Source organism: Macrobrachium rosenbergii, chromosome 2, assembly GCF_040412425.1.
Source record: "Macrobrachium rosenbergii isolate ZJJX-2024 chromosome 2, ASM4041242v1, whole genome shotgun sequence".
NCBI classification, from domain to species: Eukaryota; Metazoa; Arthropoda; class Malacostraca; order Decapoda; family Palaemonidae; genus Macrobrachium; species Macrobrachium rosenbergii.
This window is the reverse complement of record NC_089742.1, coordinates 39,298,013-39,317,889: the sequence shown is the minus strand read 5'-3', so window position 1 is coordinate 39,317,889 and position 19,877 is coordinate 39,298,013. Positions and strand designations below refer to the sequence as shown.

At 42.2% G+C, this 19,877-nt stretch overlaps 1 protein-coding gene across 1 annotated transcript in view; it reads right to left on the bottom strand.

Annotated features, from left to right (window-relative positions):
• Positions 1-19,787, bottom strand: part of LOC136845323 (HAUS augmin-like complex subunit 3) — a 42,742-nt gene extending 22,955 nt beyond the window's left edge. The window contains 4 exon segments of the mRNA XM_067115548.1: positions 11,769-11,955; positions 15,910-16,104; positions 16,636-16,857; positions 19,656-19,787. Coding sequence (XP_066971649.1) covers positions 11,769-11,955; positions 15,910-16,104; positions 16,636-16,820 — 567 coding nt within the window. The 5' untranslated portion in view covers positions 16,821-16,857; positions 19,656-19,787.
• Between the last annotated feature and the right edge of the window lie 90 nt (positions 19,788-19,877).

Sequence of the window (19,877 nt, the reverse complement as noted above, 5' to 3'; positions counted from 1 at the left end):
CCCCCAGTGTTGCCCCCCCATCCCGACCCGAGGCGCCTGAGAACAACACTAGGTAGGGCTGGTAACTGAAGAGACAGTCCTTTGTTTAATTTTTCGAGGTCTAACCACCAGTTGAGATCCTCTTTACCTTTGTCCGAAATTAGAACAAAGTTGCTAAGTCCTGAGACTTCTGGTCCCATCTCTCCTTACGAAACTGAAGGGTCTCAGATGAAGTTTTCCTAAGGAGACGAAACTGTTCCAGCGAGGAAATGGTCCCCAGCAGACTCATCCACTCCTCGCCGAACAATGTTTCTCCTTAGAAAGACTGTCACCTTTTCTATGCAGCGATCTATTCTCTCCTGGGATGGAAAGGCTAGAAAATCCGAGAATCCATCAGAATCCCAGGTAAACAATGCTCTGCTGGACAACCTGGGATTTCTGTAGATTTACTAATAGTCAAGGGACTGTATGTCATATTTAGGTGATCGGCAAGTACTCCAGACAACTTTCCGCTTTGATTGAGCTCGAATGTAGCCAATCGTCGAAGATACATTGATATCTCTCACTCCCTAAGTGAAGCCAGTGTGCCACATTCCTTAAAATGCCCGGCTGAACCCGCAGCTGGGCGTCCAAACCACAGGACCTGAATTGAAAAAATTTTCCCCGAATCACGAACCTCCGGTGAATTTTCTTGATGAGGATGAATGGGAATGTGGAAATGGCGTCCTGCAAGTCCAGGGAGACCATCCAATCCCCTGGACGAAGAGCTGAAAGAACCCAAAGAGGTCTCCATCTTGGAACTTCGTCTTGATTGCACAGAAGAAATTCAGGCGCTTACATCCAGAACCGGTCTCAACCCCGAGGATTTCGGAACCAGAAAGCCAGTTTGTAAAACCCTGGGGGAATGGAGGGTCTTGGAACCTGGTTCTATTGCTTTTTCTAGCATCTGTTCCACCACTAGAAAAAGAGCCTGATTCTTGATGGGATCACCTAGCTGGCGGATAACTCCCTGGGAGTTGATGTTAAGGGAGGACTTTCCCTGAAGGGGATAGGTAGCCTCTTTTAAAATGGAGAGGGACCAGTCGTCCGCCTCTTCTGTGCCCAGACTTCAGCTTAATTGTAACAGTCTGGCACCCACTGTCGCTCTGGAGTACCGTTCACTTAGTCCTTTTGATCGGGCGAGTGAAGACCTTCCTCTCTCTCGGTCTTTTGTATCTGAAGGGGATCTAGGCGAAGGACCACTCAAGGGCTTCCTGAAAGGGAGCCTTCTCTTCTTGGCTTAAAGGGACAGCAGGTCTGACCTCTTCGATGACTGGGCCACTAAGATCCTGTGTCGCCTTTTCTGATAAAGAGCTTAGAAATCTCCTTCACCAAATTTTGAGAAAAGGTGGGAGAAAGAGGACAAACAGAAGAGAGATCTCTGAAGAGGAGACACAGATTTCAGTGGAGGAAAGAGCTGAATATCGATCTCTTTCTTGAGTATACTAGCTCGAATAGGGCAGCTACTGTGAACTGGCCCTCACTGCTTTGTCCAAACAAGACAAACACTCACAAAGTCATCCAAACAGGAATTGGGTCCCGAGTCCTGTTGGGCCAAAGCTCCAGCAAGAGACCAATCCATAAAGTTGAATACCTCACAACTCTAAAAAGACCCTTGAGAGATGGTCCATTTTAGCTCATTCCCCAAGTCGCCTTAGCTGAAGAAAGAGAAAGTCTCCTGGAGGAGTCAACAGATTAGAAAAATCTCGTCAGCTGATGAGGGGAGCCCCAACCCCATAGGCTCCTTGGTCTCATACCACATTCTGACTTTCCCAAAAGTTTCAAGGGAGGAGAAAACCGTTGCTTGCATCCTTCTTAGATTGCATCCATTCTCCGACTCCTTTAAAGGCTTCCTCAAAATCGAGGCACATCTTGACGAGCGAAGAGGGTCTTGCTGACTTGGTGCTGTCCCACAAAGATCCGGAGAAGGAGGGGCAGCATGACAAAAAGAGAATCTCCAAACTCTTGAATCAGAACCGAAGCCAACGTTTGTAATCTGAAACTCCAGCATCCTTAGGAGATTCCTCCTCTGATACTTCCTCCAAAGCAGCAGCAGGCGGGAGAGGAAGCTTAAAGAAGAAGAGCCTATCAGGAGAAGCGAGCCTTGATGGAGAAGCTCTGTCAACAAAGAGCGCCTACCAGAAGAATGGCGCCTGACACCGGACGGGCGCCTGACAGGAGAGGGGTCCTGTCCACTGATGAGAGCTTCCAGGAGAGGAGGCCCTAAAGCGAGTAGCAGCAGGAGAGCGGTGTCTGCCGGAAGGAGGGAGCTTGGAAGACGACGAGCGCCTGTCAAAGGAGAAGTACTGCGAAGTCGCCTGGAAGGAGAGGCGCTTCCCTCCGATGATGAGCGCCTGGAAGAAGTCGCCTGCTGGGAGACGGCGCCTGCTCGGCGAAGAGCGTCTCGAGACGAAGAAAACTGGTAAGAAGGAAGTCAGGAGAAGGCGGCCCGAAGAAGAAGAGAGCTGCCTGAACCTTGATAGGAAGAAAGTCATCCTTCCTCACGAGGAAATCCTTTGCAAGAGATCCAACAAGTGCCGATAACTGCTCCTGGAGGCGATATCAAAATCTTCTTCATAATCCTTCACTCCTGTTGGAGAGGAGGAGGGGATCTACGAGCTCTCTTCCTGACTGAGAGAATCCTCCGGGAAGCGCTCAGGGCTCGAGTCCCAGCTCTACTCTAAGAGCCTTCCAGGATCTCTTCAGAGGGCGCGACTCCTCAGCCGTGAACTCCAACCTCGAGAAGACGCCCAGCGTCAGACTTAGAAACACTTCTTCAGGATGCCTTTCTATGGCGATCCAAGGCAGCCTGGGACGCAACTACAGGATCTGCCGTAAGGGACGCCTGATCGTTGGGGATGCTCTACCATCCTCCTGCGACTTCCGACATTCCTCCACTGGTCCTGGGAGTTTGGAAGAGGTCTAGGCCTAGGAGCAATGCGGAACCAATCAGACGCCCCCTCCACGCACTGGGGACACTGCACATATCACTGTCACTCTTACCTTTCCTTCATCACAGATTGCGATTTCATCCAAGAAGTTCCGCTTTCATCATGAAATTTCAGAGGATCTAATCCACAGGTTCCATGAAGGGAGAAGGGCTGAAACAAAGGGATTAGGAGAGAGCTACTGTGTTAATCTCTACTTCATTAACTCAGCAGAGCGAGACCTACTCGAGCTTCTGGAGGAAGCCTTCCTAACTCTATCCTTTTCAGAAAAACTACTTCAAATAAGTCAAAACCTTCCATTCTTGATCAGACAATTTCTCACACTCTTATACCTATTGTCGAAGAACAATCATTCCCCTACACTCATACATACAGTGTGGGCTACAACTTTTGGCAACCTCACCTTGCCTCTTGCCTAGCACACATCGAACACAGGCGAAACATTAACATCAGACATCTTAATGAACAATCCAAAAAGCAAATCAAAAAACAGTCCACAATAGCGCCTGCCAAACCAAAGATCCAATACGTCACCAAAATCAGCAGGCCAAAACAGATCCTCAGCAAGCGAAACGAAAATCAAAGCAGGAGGAACCAACAACAGATGTTGCCGAACCAGCGACAGAAGAAAATCTGATTAGAACGGAATGGTTCTATTCCCACACTCCCGGGCGGGTATGGTAGATCACCTGACACTACCTGTGCGTGTGCAGCAGTTTGAAATTTGTGGAACGCCGGAGACTATAGCTAAGTATATCTGACGGGTAAGTTGCATGTACAAAATAAAAGTTTTTTTGATATACTTACCAACGAGTAATTGCATTGCTAGTTTCTGTTAACCAGCAGCTAAAAATTTTGAAATTTGCGGGTCGTGCTATTATGTTTGGCTAGGTGACTAACCCCGCCCACTTTCAGGGTAAGAGAGGAACAACTAGCAAAAGGATTCAATTTGTTGATGCCATAATGTTCATGTGAGGGGAGGAGGGAGGGCTCCAATCTTGTAATTACTTGGTAAGTATATATAAAACTTTATTTTATCATAAAATTGTAATTTTTATGTAAGTAATTTACTGATTCCCACATTGACAGGAGGTGGGATGCATGAACAAATCTACCCCAAAACATCAGTAATGGTAAAGAATTTGAGAACAGAAAAGATCGCTAGTATTAAAAATGTCTGTTGTTTCCTTACCTGATAAGGGAGCTGCTGCAGGAAGGTACTGCCTCTGTGGCGCTCTCCTTATCGTATACTGTAGTGGCACGGCGGTATAGCCGAGGCTCGCCTACTATATTAGTGGGGACCTTGTAGCAAGGATGATTCCAATTGCTGACAAAGGTAATAATGTTGCCCCTGCCCAGGGCCTGGTACAGAAAATATGACAATGAAATAAACGTCACCTAATACCATAAAAAGTTAAAAAAACCACTGCCCAACCACGAAGGACTGGAGGACACTCCAGTACACTGTAACCCCAGGCTCCATTAAAAAATTCAACAACCTCAAATCAAGGCGAAGAAAGGAAGGCAGGAATGCTTCCTACTATCCTTCCCCCAACACTACACCAGCCACCGAAAATGGACCCAAAGTACTGCATTTATTGTAAACTGTTTCAATTTCCTTCAAATAATGTGCTACAAAGACTGACTTACATTTTCAAAAAGTCACATGCAATATCAAGGAGAGAGAGAAATTAGCTTGAACGTCAACGAAGTGGCTACAGCTCTAATTTCATGAGCCTTCACTTTACACAATGGAAAACCTCATCTTCAACCAAAGAATGGGCTTCCAAGATGAGGTCTCTAAGGAAGAATACCAGGGCATTTTCTGAAAGTGCCCGAGAAGGACTTTAGCAGAACACCATACAGCATTTGAAGGACCACGAATCTTCTTTGTTCTGTGAAGATAAAACCTTAGAGCTCTCTGGGACACAATACTCTCTCTTTCCTCATTGGGCCTACATTTTCAGACAAACTTTTAATTGCAAAGGAATGAGGCCACAGATTGAAAAATGGACTGCGTTCTTGGCTAAAAATCCCAAAGAGAATGAACAGACAGCATTCCCTTGGGAAAAGCCCACTCTTTTGTCTATTGCATGGACCTCACTGATTCGTTTTGCAGTCACTAAGGCAACTAGAAAGAGGTCTTTCTAGTTAGATCTCAGGGGAAATCTAATGCATAGGCTTAAATTGGGGCCCAGACAAACATTTAGGACCACATCCAGGTTCCATGCACTACTGCTACCTCTTTATGTCTCGTGGTGTCAAGCGATCTAATTAGATCAGATAAAATCCTGATTAGAGGAAAGGTCCATCCTGTGTCTGAAGACAGAGCTTTAACATGGCCCTACAACCCTTGATCATCAGGATGAAGTTTTCTATCAGTCTGAAGATATAGCAGAAAGTCTGCTATTTCAGCTATAGATGTCTGAGAAGACAACACTGCGCTTTCTGCACCATTCTCTAAAAATTGTCCACTTAGCCTGATATACTCTGTCAGAGGACTGCTGCCTGCATTTGGCAATAGTTTGAGAAGCCGATCTTGAAAATCTCTTCTTTCTAAGAAGTTTCCTGATAGTTTGTAGCCTGTCAGGGCCAGAGTAGACAACCCCTAATGAAAGAACCAGAAGTGGGGTTGTTTTTATTAGATGAGGTTTTTGAGGTAGCAGCCTCGAAAGTTTATGGCAGAGAGGAGGTCGAGGGTCCAGGAACCATTCCTTTGCTGGCCAAAGGAAGTCGCTAGGATCATTGACAGATTTTTTGGCAAGTCTGGAATTTGTTGATCACCTGTCTTATCATACTGGAAAAAGGGAAAAAGCATAAAGGTGACTGACCAGTCCTGGAAGCATGGCATCAGGTTGTCACGCTAAAGGATCCGGAACTGGTGAGAGCAAAACAGTGGGGAGACGATGATTCTGGAAGTCACGAACAGGTCTATGAATCGAGTCCCCGTGAACTCCAAAGATCTGAACAAACCTGAGGGGATTCAGAGCCCATCAGCGGTAACACTTGTTTCCGGGGCTTAATTGGCGCCAGAACGTTGAGCTTCCCCCTTGAATGAAGCGCATAAGAAGGTTGACTGGAAATTGCTCAACCCAAAGCAGAAGATCCTTGCTGTCTCATAAAGGGAAAAAGAGTGTCTCTCTCCTTGGTTTTTGAGTGGACAGGGCAGTCATACTGTCGGAGTGCACTGTGATCGCCTTGTTGCACAATTTCTTTGAAAAATTGCAACCCCAGATGAACTGCGCTCACCCTTGACATTTATATGTCAATCTCTTTGTCTGGGGACCAGGTCCTGAAATTTCCTTGCTCCCAACCCAGGTTTGACACATCTGAGTAGTAGCCAGGTTGGGGGTTCAAACGAGGAGGGATTTCATGCGACAACCTTCCTTCTAAGCTCCCCAACGATCCTCTTTTTATCTCTGGAGTCACTACAACACAAAAAGTGCCGGTATTTTTTCCTATACCAGCTGATTCTTAAGAGGAAAATTGGGGTCTCATATGAAGCCTGCTCAGAGCACAATTGTTCTATGGACTGTAATGTCCCAGAAGACTCATCCATTCGTTGGTGGGAGCATTGGTCCAGAAAAAGAAATCTATAAACTATCCTGAGGCAAAACTCTATTCTCTTCAGTGAGGGAAACCTGAAACCTCAACAGTCTATTGTCATCCTAAATAAAGAACTGTTGTGACGGGAATCAACTGAGACTTCTGACAGCTGATCATCAATCCCAGCTCCTGGGCTAGGAAAAGTGTCTTTGAAGGTCCTCAGAACATTTCTCTTTCGATTGGGCCTGAAGTAGCCAATCATCAAAGTAAAGGGAGATCTTGATTCCCGTCAGACAGAGCCATTTAAGCTAAGGGAGTGAGAACTTGGTAAACACTTGAGGCGCCGTCAACCCGAAACATAGAGTGGAACAGGAACACTTTGTTCCCAAACGCAACCTCAAAAACTTCCTTGATTCCTGATATGTTGTAGCGTGAAGTAAAGCGTCCTGCATGTCTACTGATGTCATCCAGTCTTTCTGGCGAATGGATGTCATGACGGTCGATTGTCTCCATCATGAACTTTGTCTTTTGTGCAGTATTCAATGCGTGATGTCCAGGACAGGTCTCAACCTCTGAAGCTTTGAGCATCACAAAGATGATGTGAGCAGGGTATTCTCTACTAATTCTATCGCCCCCTTCTTGAGAAGGAATGACACCTCCTCCTGAGAAGGGCCAAAGACTTCTTCAAGCCTTTGGAGTAAGTAACAATGTTGTTTGAGCTGTAAAGGTGGCTTTTCTTCGAAGGCACCGATAAGCTTCCTTCAGTATGCTGACAATCAGAGCTCTGGCCCCATCTCTCTTCGTTTTGCCCAGAAGAGGAGCCTGGCTCCTACGGAAGTTCGGAGGACGAAATTCTCACTTGCAAGAGACAGAACGGGCTGAGGATCTCTTAACAGGTCTGGAGACGAACCTGCCAGAAGAATGGGATCTAGAAAATGATCTTTGTCTGCTGTCACGAAAGGGCCGAGTCTGCAGCGGGGAGACTGTCCTGAAGGCATAAGTGAGCATCTCTTTAGGCTGCCTAGAGGATTGGGCAAGAAGATCTTGTATACTCTTCTTCTGAAGATCCAAAGAAATCCCCAGAAGTGTAGCCTGCGGGAACAGGTGATGACAATCCAGTGAGTAAAACAGAAGGACTGACTTCTGCGAGGGAGTCACTCCCTTAGAGGTACAGGAACACCACAGTTCTCTATTTTTTCAGACTCCCATTGTGTGCAGGGAAGCTAACTCCTGCAAACCATCCCTGATCCCTTTATCGATAAATCAGAGGACCCCTAGCCAATCGGAGGCACTATCTTCAGGAACAGGAGAGCAGTCCTTAAGCTTAAGGCTAGAGAGCCCACTGCCCAATCAAGAAAACTCAAAACTTCAAACACCTTGAACAAGTTTTTGAGAAGATGTGAGAGCTCCGTCGAACTGAGCATGATGAACATCATCTTTGCTGAAGCAAAGGCAGATCTAAGAGAATCAGTGGCCAGAGGAAATCCCCCTGGGAGGAGCAGAAACTCCCAGAGAAGGAGCTTCCCCAGTGGCATAGGAGCTATCTCCTTAGGCAATCTAGAAGGAGAAGCTGAAAATGGCTCTACCTTGTTCCTCTTCTCCACTAACCATCCCTCAACTATCACTGAAGGCTTTCTTAGCAGAAGAAGAAAGCACTAACTGGCAATCTCGAAGAATCGGAAGACTGTGACTCCATAAGAAAAAGTCGACATGGGTGAAGGAGCTGCAGGTGAAAGAAATTCAGGAAGGTAGCAGAGCGATACCTTAGTGTAATGCATAAACTGAAGGACAGCGTCTTGAGCAATAACCTCTTCTTCCTTGTCCAAAAGGATACAGGAGACAAAGCCGAGTCATAGGTTGGCGGGTCAATGGAGCCTTCTTTAACAGGCTCAAAATATTGCTCGAGTTTGCTGCCAATTGGGTCTACCATGGAGGGCGCTTGCTTGCTGTGAAGAGGGTAAAGCCTGAAGTCTTTGGGAGTCTGAGGCACAGAAGAATGTCCAACTGCTCAGGAACATTAACAGCAGTAGCAGTCAAAGCATCGATGGCAGAAGCATGGCGAACGGAAGAGAGCGGGCACTCTGGCATCAACGTAAGTTCGGGCGCCAATGGACACTTCGCATCTTATTTGACGCTCTGACACATCAGTACAAGGGAGCCAACAAGCGCTGAGATGATTTCGGCAACTCGGAAGAAACTGGGCATTCGCAGTCAAGGGAGCTTCCGACACTGCAGGGCACTCAGAGCCAGAGGAGTCTTGGGAGCATGAGGATGCTCAGAAGAAGGCGTTTTTAGACAAAGAGTGCTTACGAGAAGCAGGACAATTTTGAAGCCACACTCTGACTTTCTACCAAGGGAAGAACAGAAAGAAAATGCTCCTGACTGTCCCAATGACTGCAAGATGGAAGAGGACTGTGAACAGGCTCTTTGAATTTCTTGCACTGGAGGAGAACGCGGACACATCACAACATGCCTTCAAAGCGCGTGATTCATCCACATAGCATGCCATTACGCCTGGGAGAAGAATCATCTGAGCTAGATGAAAGATGTGCACGTCCAAGGGATACGCCTTCCAGTGGCTATTACAACCTGGGATTCAGCAACAGCTTCAACCAGGGGCACCACTGAGGGCAGACCTGCCAACTTCGCCGAAGCTACCAGTTTGAGTATGACGACCTTGCCTAGGAGAATCGGCGGGACAGACATACGCTCTCCACCAACACATCACTAACACCAGGCGCACTTGGGCTCCACTGACACTGCACTGGCACTGGGCGCTCCAAATCACTCTTATTGTCCAAGGACCTTACCGACAAGACTAACTGAGCAACAGATTCTACAATCAATTCAAACCTTTATCGATTTTTTCGAAGTTGGCAATGGTGTTAGGTTCAGAAGTGAGAGAGCAAGGTAAAGGAGCAGGTTGCACAGCAAGAGAACTGGGTATAGAATCGACAGCAATAATAGGAACATCAACCTTGACATTAGCATTATCAGTATTGTGATCAACAGGAGATCCCTGACTAGCTAAAGACTTACTATTCCGTCTGGCCATCGCTTTTCTCTTTTTATCTCTGGCAAGTTTATTTAAATGAGATCTTAAAGTCTTCCACTTCTTACTGTCCCAGTCCATACATTCATTACATCATAAGTCTACAGTAAACCCCCGTATTCGCGGTCTCACAGTTCGCGGACTCGCCTGTTCACGGATTTCTCTGTGGAACATATATACACATTATTCACGGAAAATTCGTCCATTTGTCGTATTTTTCACTGAGCAATATTCACTAATTACTGTATTTTCATATAATTTTCATGACTAAATGCACTTTTTGTGATAAAACTATTAAAATACTCAGGTATAAGCATTTTTAGAGGGATTTTTGTGTCTGAACTATCAAAATAGGCAGTTCTAACTGTTTTTAGAGAGGTTTTAAGTATTTGCGGATTTTAGCGATTCGTGGGGGGGGGGGGTGCAGGTGGTATGCATCCCCCGCACATATGGGGGGTTCACTGTACTGAACAAACTTGTCCCCTACAATCCGTACAGATAGAATGGGAATCATAAGATTCCTTAGTGAAATGCCTTTGCTGCAATACCTAAAGCTAGTCGAACTTGAGCCTGACATTTGGAGAGCCTGACATTTGGAAAACAAGTCAACTAAAGACAGTCAATCTTCTTCGTTTAATGTGCTTTTCCCATTTTTATATGGGGTAAGCACGATGTCTTCTTTTGAAGGACTTTGATTTGGAGGTGGTAGGCTGTGGGCCTCGAGTCAGCTGCCCTGCCTGACATCGCTTAGACCCCGGTAACAAATGTGTGCATGTATTGTACCAAATCCCCAGCTCCCCTTTCTCCCAGCAGCGAGGAGAACTGGCGGTAGGTCGACAGTTCCCGAGGCGTGTAAAGGCGTCTGTTATGTTTTAGAAGATGTTGAGTGGCTTTGTTTATGTGTGTATTAGTCTGTAACATCCATTTGCTTTCCAGCAAACCTATATCCGTTGATTACATATGTAATCCCGGGCGTCTACACGGATAGCAAAGTGTCCGCCTTCTCTGACCGGTCGGCTGCGGGGATTGAACCCTCGCCACAGACTTCTATGAAGTCTGAGGTTGCTGCTTCTACCAACCGAGCCATCGAGGCTCCAACTAAAGACAGTCAATAAACAAGGTAAAATTGAATTAATGAAAGTCTAACTCTATCTAATAATGCCAAAAGGCTATCAAAGCAAGAATACTTCACCAAACATGATGAAAAATTAATAGGAGAGACAAATTCCAAACTCAGAGCTGCTGCTAAAAGCTGGTGTACAGCCATTAGCCAGCAAAAACAAACTGAATCCTTTTGCTAGTTGTTCCTCTCTTACCCCAAAAGTGGGCGGGGGTTAGTCACCTAGCCAAACAAAATAGCACAACCCGCAAATTTCAAAATTTTTAGCTGCCAGTCAATAGAAATTACAACAATGTAATTACTTGGTAAGTTACTTATATGAAAGTACTGTACTCATAAATATACTTGAAAAAAGAGACAGTGGTAACAAAAACTTTTTAGATTAAGTATTAATTAAGAGCAGAAGGAATTACAAGATAATACACATAATTGTGAGAGAAGGAGAAGCTGATTATCATTTAGTTTATGTGAAAGTTATATGGGTGGAAGTAAAGATCTGAGAGAGATAGAGAGGAAAATTTATCTGCAAGGGTAGTCAAAGACAATAATGTTGATGTAGTCTGTCCCATCTCTCATCCAACCACCTACAGTCAGTCATCTAGATGGGGTCACCCAGTGAATAATTTCACCAACATTCCTCATGATCTTTTCACACATTTTTGATATTTTGCACTAACACTCACAAGCAAGGGTGAAAATATAACCACCTCAGCCCTCACTGGTATGGGTAATAATAAGCTTAACATACAAGTTTTCTTAGGACTAAAAACAGTATCATATCTATGTCTATCTGCAAAAAAAAAAAAACTATAGCAGGGACTACACATATGCGACTCCACAATTCCAAACTGGGACTTGAAACAATTTACCATAAATAATGAGGACAAACATTCTGACGAAGAATAACAATGATATATGTAAATTGGTATCCACAATATTGTGGGAAAGCGATATAAACCATCATTAGCCCCCTAAATAAACAGCATAAAGCAAAACCAGATAAAAGTTTAGGTTCAAGCAAGAGTACAGTAACATTACAAAAATGGGAAATGCTGTTCACTCAAACACCTGGTACGGTACTCACCATCTTGTCAAAATTAATAAAAAATTTCAGAGAGTTTGTCAAGCTTGAGGCCAGATTCATGTGAGACTCTGACAGCTGTCGACTGGCATTTATTACTGCTTCCTGTTGGCTTTTAAAGGCTGCTTCAGCTTCCTTTACACTTTCACTTGCAGAATACACATCCTCTCTCAGTTCCATTTTGTGTGTACTAGTCATAACTAAAGTTAAAATAAAAATAGGTTGTACATAAATAAGTTAGCCTACAAGTCTACTGCTAGGTAGTACTGGAGCGATCTTGTCATGGGAAAAAAGTTTTGTACTTTCTTTAAGTAAAGCTTTGCAAAAATTTATAGGAAGACTGTGGCTGACTTAAAGATTTCATTTTACTATATGTTCCACGAACTTCCCTTTTAGATAAAAAAATTATTGCTCTACCTATAACTCATCTACAGAGATTCAATGTTTTAATAAACATGAAGACATATATCTGTTTGAAAAAGACTGTTACATTTTCAGTGTAACACCTCAGTACTTCCACCACATTTCCTATATTCATAGGTTTAAGTTATAACTAAGGAAAAGGCATTGCACTGTTGTAGGATACTGCTAACAATGTATTCAAAGTAACTGTTAAATTAATGAACAAAGTAATAGCTTACTGTACAAAATAACTGTTAGTAAATATAGTGATTGGTTAATGTACTGTAGAAATAGAGGTGAGCTGTCATAAACAGTAACTTTAAGGTTGCTAAACAATACTGAATGCCTTCTGGCATATATAAGTACAGTAATACTATTAACCTTACTGAGAGATGGAAAATGGTACATACTGCAGCAATTTTTTCTAGTGAAAACAAATTTGAATAAGACTTCCTTATTTTTCTGCCTTCTATTTTAAGGCAGTTATTACGGGTCTGCTTCCCTAAGTTAAATTTTCATATACAGAGGATGAATACTACAAAAGATTAAATTTTATCAAATAAAGTTTTATATACTTATCAGTAATTACTTAGCTAAGAGTTTCTAACTCAACGGCAACTTCAATTTGAAATTCAGTAGCGATAGTTTTTGTTTATGTAGTAACTGACCCCACCCAATTTCCAGGTGAAAGAGGGGAAACAACTAAGCCAAGAGCTTAACTTTTGTTTATGCTCTAAGGTCCATGTGTGGGGGGAGGGCAGGTTTCCATTGTAATTACTGGGTAGCATATATAAAACTTTATTTTATTATAAAGTATGTAACTGCAGTAATTACTTAGCTGAATCCACATTGAAATGAGAACAGAACAAAATAGGCTTAGCATTGAAAAAATGCTTATCGTTTCTTACCTGGTGAGAGCTGCTATATGGATACTGCCTCTGGTTGGCGTTCATCTCAACCAAGTAGCGGTGTGGCAGTACAGCCAGGGTCGCCTCTACTGAAGTGAGCAACTTGCAGCGGAGGTACTCGATCGCTAACGCAGTATGAAGTAAACTTTGCAACGAAGGAATCTCCAATCATTAACAAAGTCAACAATAAATGCCGCCAGGGCGCAGGCCAATAAAAGACAAACCAGAGAAATAGTCAACTACACCACACATAAAAAGCATACAGTGTATATAAACAAATCAGCACCACCCTACATAGAAAAAACTCATTGGGCACTCTAGGTACCTTGTACCCTCCAGGCTCCCAAGAACTCAACACCTTGACAAGGTGAAGAAAAAAAAGCGTTGCTTCAATGTTCCCTTCGAACACTACGCCAGCCACGGACAATGGTCCAAGTGTACTGCAATTTTCACGTCATCTGCACAATGATCTCGCAAATTAGAGCAAAACAGATCTACATTTCAGAATGTAGTCTGTAAGATCGAGGTGGGAGAGAGATTATGCTTAAAATAACTGATGTAGCCACTGCTCTCAATGCCGTCGTGCTCTAACCTTAAGTCCAGGTAGAATGTTCTTCTCGATTTAGTGTGTTTTGAGGATCAGGTTTCTAACGAAAAAGATAGCATTTTTAGACATAGGTCTGGCCAGATTCTTTACCAACACCAAAGATTCCTTCCTGACCTCTAATCTCTGTCCTCTTGATGTAAAGTCTAAGCACTCTCACTGGGCACAGATTTCTCTCCTCTTCCTGTGGACTCAGGATGTTCAATAAGCCTTTAATAGCAAACAATGCCATGGTTGTGAAAGATTCTCGTTTTTGCCAAGAAGCCAAGGTAAAGGAGCAGACCGCGTCACCTTGGAGAAAAACCTATCCCTTTGTCAATTGCATGCAGATTGGCCGCTCTTCTACGCAGGGAGGCTAAGCGGAACCAGGAAAATAGTCTTCTTAATCAGATCCTTCAATGATGATGAACTCATGGGTTCAAATCTTAAGTCAGACAACCAATGAGGACTACATCCTAATGACCAAGGGCATACCTTCTCCTTGTCAACCTTGGACGTGTCAAAAGACTTAATAAGGTCTGAGATATTCTGGTTAGAAGAAGTGTCTAAACCTCTGAGTCTAAAGAGCTAAGCATAGCTCTATATCCTTTTATCATATACTGAAGAAAGGCCCTGGTAGATCTCCAAGTAAAGAAGAAAGTCTGCCACTTGAGTTATAGTGGTTTTAGAAGAAGAGATGGTATTCTTCTTACACCAAAGTCTAAATACTGCCATTTGTCTGGTATTTATTAGTAGAATGTCCTCTACATTTAGAAATAGCTTGGCACAGCTCTTGAAAAGCCTTTCGCTCTCAAGAGTTTCTGGGACAGTCGAAACCCTGTCAGGGCCAGAGTGGATGTGTCTGATAAAATTTCCTGTAATGGGGTTGTCTGAATAGACTTGGGATTGTTGGAAAGGCATGAGAGAAGTCTACTAGTAGTTCGAGAAGCTCAGGGAACCACTCTTTCCTCAGCCAGAAGGGAGCTATCTAAGTCATCCTGGTGCTTTGATGCGATTGGAGTTTCTTCATAACCTCCTTCAACATCCCAGAACAGAGGAAGGCATACACATCAGTCCTGGACCAATTTGCATCATTGCATCTGTCGCCCAGGCTCATGGGTCCGGAAACGGTGAGCAGAACAGGGGAAGACGATAGTTTTTCGGTGTTGCGAACAAATCCACCATCGGTTCTCCCCACAACTTCCACAGGTCGGAGCATATTCGACAGTCCAGGGTCCACTGTCGGGAGAATTTGTTTGTGAATAAATGCACTTTTTGTGATAAAGCTATTAAAATACTCAGGAATATGCATTTTTACAGGGTTTTCTGTGTTTAAACTATCAAAATGGGCAGTTCTAAGTGTTACTGGGGGTTTCAATATTCACGGTTTTAGCTATTTGCGGGGGGCGGGTGGGAACACATCCCTAATCTCGGGGGGCTCACTGTAATGTCTTCCACTTTCTTTCGTCCCATTCACAGCATTCCTCACAAGTCAAGTCAACTGAACAAATTTGTCCTCTGCATGTCGAACAAATGGTGTGTGAATCATAACATGCCTTGGTCAGACAAGTATTGTAACCTCTGCTACAATACCTAATACTCGATGCGCTAGAATCCGACATCATTACTAGTTAACAGAGTCGAATGAAAATGGGTCAATCTCCTAAGAGAACATTAGTCAAAATTGGGAAAAATACTATATAAATCAGTCAAGCAATACAAATTGGAAGGCTACCGAGACAAAAATACATCACCAAAAGGTAAGACTTTCAAGCCGAAAACCAAAATCAAGCTGCTTCTCAACACTGTGTTGCTGTTAAGCTGGCAGAAACAAAAGTGAAGCTCTTTGCTCAGTTGTTTCTCTCTTTCACCCCAAAAGTAGGTGGGGTTAGTCACCTACATAAACAAAAAACTGTCGCTACCGCGAATTTCAAAACTGAAGCTGCCGTCGAGTTAGAAACTCTTAGCTAAGTAATTACTGGTTAAGTTACATATATAAAACTATCATTTCACTTTATTTTGAAAGTGAACATAAAATCAAGTGGGTGGGGTGTATTGAGAATTACTCTTCAGTCTAGAAGTAAGGGGTTGAACAGAGAAAACAGTTTGCCCAAAGACCAGACAAGAGATGAAAGAAGGCTTAATGAACCTGCTTCTGATGAAAAAAGAAAAAAAAATTACTGAAAACTTGCAAAAGATAGCCTTAGTCTAGTGTGAGGAACAACATGGCCAGAATGGATGTAAAACATACCTTAACTGATTTTTCCTCCTTGTTAAAATATCTAGTTGTGACTCTAGTCTTTCCTTTTCCTCAGATGATATAATGTTTGTCTGGTCTTCCTCCTGACATGCATTGCTCAAGCTTGGTAAACATGAAAAACAAGCCTCCATCTCTTCCAACTGATGACTTGTCAAGACTTCCCCTCTAGAAACTGCTGCATCATAACTACATAAAAAATTGCTTTTTAGAAAACTTACTTTTAACATATTTCCACTTGCCTAACCAAATGAGGCTTCAGCTGTAAGCACGAACCTTTGGTTGACAACTTTGAACTAAAGCTATGTAAAGAAAGAGTTTTGATTTATACTAGTCTGTGCACAATTCATGAGAATAAAAATAAGTGCAATTTGAAAAAACTTGATAAAACTTAACTAAATTTACAGGATGGTTTGTGGCACAGGAAGTCAGCACAAAATTCAGTTGTTATTAATATTCAATGAAAAATAAATCTCGATTGGGTACTGCGGATCCTGAATTGTGCTGAATAAAAATGAAGCTCCTAAGAGCATGGGGACTACTTAAAATTATGAAATTAACAAAATAAGAAACTTTAATATTTCACAACAAACTAGTTTCTGAAGTACTGCATTATTTTCATAACAGTATTACAAGTGAAAGCCCGCTAAAGAATGATCTATCTGGAAAATAAAATTGTCAGTATTTTACCTGCTACACAAGAAAGCTTTTTACACTTACTTTTTCAATTCATCCTCTGACAAAACATCACTGGATAAGATATTTCCACAGAACCATTCAAAAAAGGTTGCTAATGGAGATCCCTGCTCTGTTAAGAAAAGCCAGTCATAATTACTGCCAACTAAAGCATCTGCTCCAGGAACTCCAAGGGACTTCAGGTGAGAAACAAATCGTTCCCCATCCATTTTGGAATTATATTTGTTGGGTCAACAGTCACAATGCCTGCAACAAACGATGGGAAAACTAATCAACTGTCAAGCGATGTTTAAAAACTTTTACACCATCAGTAAGTAGAAAATGTGAAATGGTCAAGAAAAATTGTAATGCAAATATAACAGGCAATGTATATGAATCTCATGCACAGATATATATATATATTTAGTGTACAGACTTTCCTTTAGAAAGTCATTATTTCAATATTCTAAATTATGAGAGCCTAAAATTTAGAATCATGTAGGTACAATGATTCCAAAGACAGGCTGAAATTATAAAAAATGCCTCTAAAGATGTAAACAAGACTAGTAAAAAGAACTTGAAAAAATTGTGAAAACGGGCTATTTAATTCCACATTTAACATAGGCAAGTAGAAATAAAAATTTATGTTACTCTACCTAAAAATACTAACTTTTTAAAGATTTACAACTCAAGGCTTATTGTATAAGGCTACCTAGGCCTACTCACTTCTCCTGTTGAGTATTTAATTGAAACTTTCTTCAAATCCAGTGTTAATGAGATATAAGACTATGTGAATTGTAAGGAAATGGGTACGACTGAAAACATGTACAAAAAACAGTAACACTAACTCTATCAAAGAGAAATGTTACATTTTTTAGACGAAAACCTGAAGATAAGTACACTATACAGTACATCAAACAACCCAAAGTAATCGTTACTAAACAGAATGAAAAGTATTGACAGCACAAATTATGCTATGAATGATGAAAGAAGGCCTAACAATTATGGCTAAGCTACTAAGACTCCAGGGGTCTATTAAAAAATTGTACAATATAAATGAATGAGATGGAAAACATCCTCCCATGAAGTGTACTTAGTTATGCAAAGTTAAGATTGATCCTTGAAATTATCATTCCCACATCAAATTCACTCTTTGGGTAGAATGCAAAACGACGGGTCAGTGATGCATTTTTTTCTCTACTTCCAAACCAAAAATGTTATTGAATACATTGTTCCGTGTGTTTGAAAACACTTGGAAAAGCACTTACCCAGTAATTTACGCCAAACTGCTGAAAACCAGTTTTAAGTAATCTGACGCAAACAGAGTCACATACACCTACAGTAGGCTTCCTCCCATAGTTCTTGACCCTCACAGTCTGGGCTAAATATATATTAAGCCCACCCCTAGACCGGGCTAAATTTAAGGATAGCCAATTTAACAAATAAACACATCAATGGGAAGAGGAAGATATGCACATGGTATAAGAAAAAAAAAATTCTAATAAATTTCTGTATATACCTTCCAGGGAAAGCTGAAAGTAAATATTTCCCACCCTGTGCGGGGCCTCTTTTCCAAAAGTGTCTTTTGGAAAAGTGATAATTTTACCAAGTTATGTGCTTTTTCTATTTTTTTTATTTTGTAAAATTATAATTAGAGCTCATACAATGTCATAAGAACTAAAGTCAGTAACAACATCTAAGTATATTTATTGTAAAATATTTACAACCCATCCAAGAAGTTGGGACACCATTCCCCTTTACCACCTCAAGCAAGACTACGCTAAGTCTCTCCAAGTTCACTCAGATCCTCGTACTGCTATCTGAAGAGTAGAGCTTTATGGCACATGGAACATTTTTTCCGCAAAATTCGTTCAAACTATATGGTGCAAAATCTTGAACATATATGTATGTTACCCAGACTCCACCACAAAGCTATATGGGTAATTTTTCGGAAGACTCCAGCCAGCCATTTTGAAAGACTCCAGCTACCCATTTTTGCACGAAAAACTATTTTGCGTTTTTCATGGAAAAATGGCTAGGAAATGACAGGGCACTAAAAGAACCTAAAATATCAACCTAACGTAACCTAGGGGTGTTTACCGGTTACAATTTTGCTGTATTAGCTTTGGAAGGGGGTGGGGACCGGTACTGTCTTACCTTATAAGTCATAATATGATTAATTACTTTTCTATGTTATTAAGCATTTGCGAGGTTATGTATTTAGAAGAAATGTTTATTTATGTGTTTTACCCAAGAAAAATATAAATTATAATGTGGGAGGTGGCTGGAGTCTTCCGAAAAATAACCACTATATGTAAACATATATGTGTGTTACCCATCCACGTGGGGTTAAGTCAGCCATATTGTGGCACCCCAATCACCTGATCTCTCCATCGTGGGGAAATTTAAATCAGTCCAATCATGAGGCCAGTTGAAATAGGTCACGCTAGGCTACCGATACACTGATCCAGAATCAGCCGTTCTTTCCCATTCAAGCCTCCAAAATGGAAGCACATGATGTGCATGTTTGAAACTAGGCCTAAGTTCACTGGGTAGCCAGCCAAGCCTAGACCCTGGATCAGCCCCCTGCCTAGGCCTAGGCGTAGCACTTTGAAGTGATTCAAGCCACTCACTGTTGTCGTTTGTTTTTTGTTTACCTTATATTTACTGTATTTTGTTTATGATTTCACTTTCATCTCCAAGGGGCTGGTTCTAAACACAGGCCAACTTTGCACGTGAACTGGTAGGCCTGGGCTAGTTACCGAACTAGGCTGGGGGCGCGATGTTGTATTTAGACGTTTAAAATCCGAATTGTCTATTTTCTTAGTTTACTTATTCACAAAATTTTGCTGCATGCTCATGACAGCTTCCACTCATAATAGCTCTTACACAACCACAAGCCTATTCATTTCTCCTACCGGTATCCTAGGCCCCAAGCCAGGTAGGCCTATTTGGCTAGGCTTTTAAATATTTTCAAAATTAATTACCTCACCTTAGCCTGTGAAATTCATGCACACAACTGCACTTCAGTCCATTCAATGAAAAAAATGGTTAAAGGTACTTACAAAGTTACAAGGCAGGCTATTTTGTCAACAAATCCTTTTCAATATTGCGCCTCGATTCGAATTATTTACACTTACCTTTTCTACCTCGTAAGAGATTCAGACGGTGAACAATGTTATTCACTTAGGTGGAATATTAATCCACCGATCTCTTCCCCGCCATGCAAAGAATGTATTAGATAGCGTTCCCTATTATTTTTCTATGGCTACGAGTCCCCTTTGCCT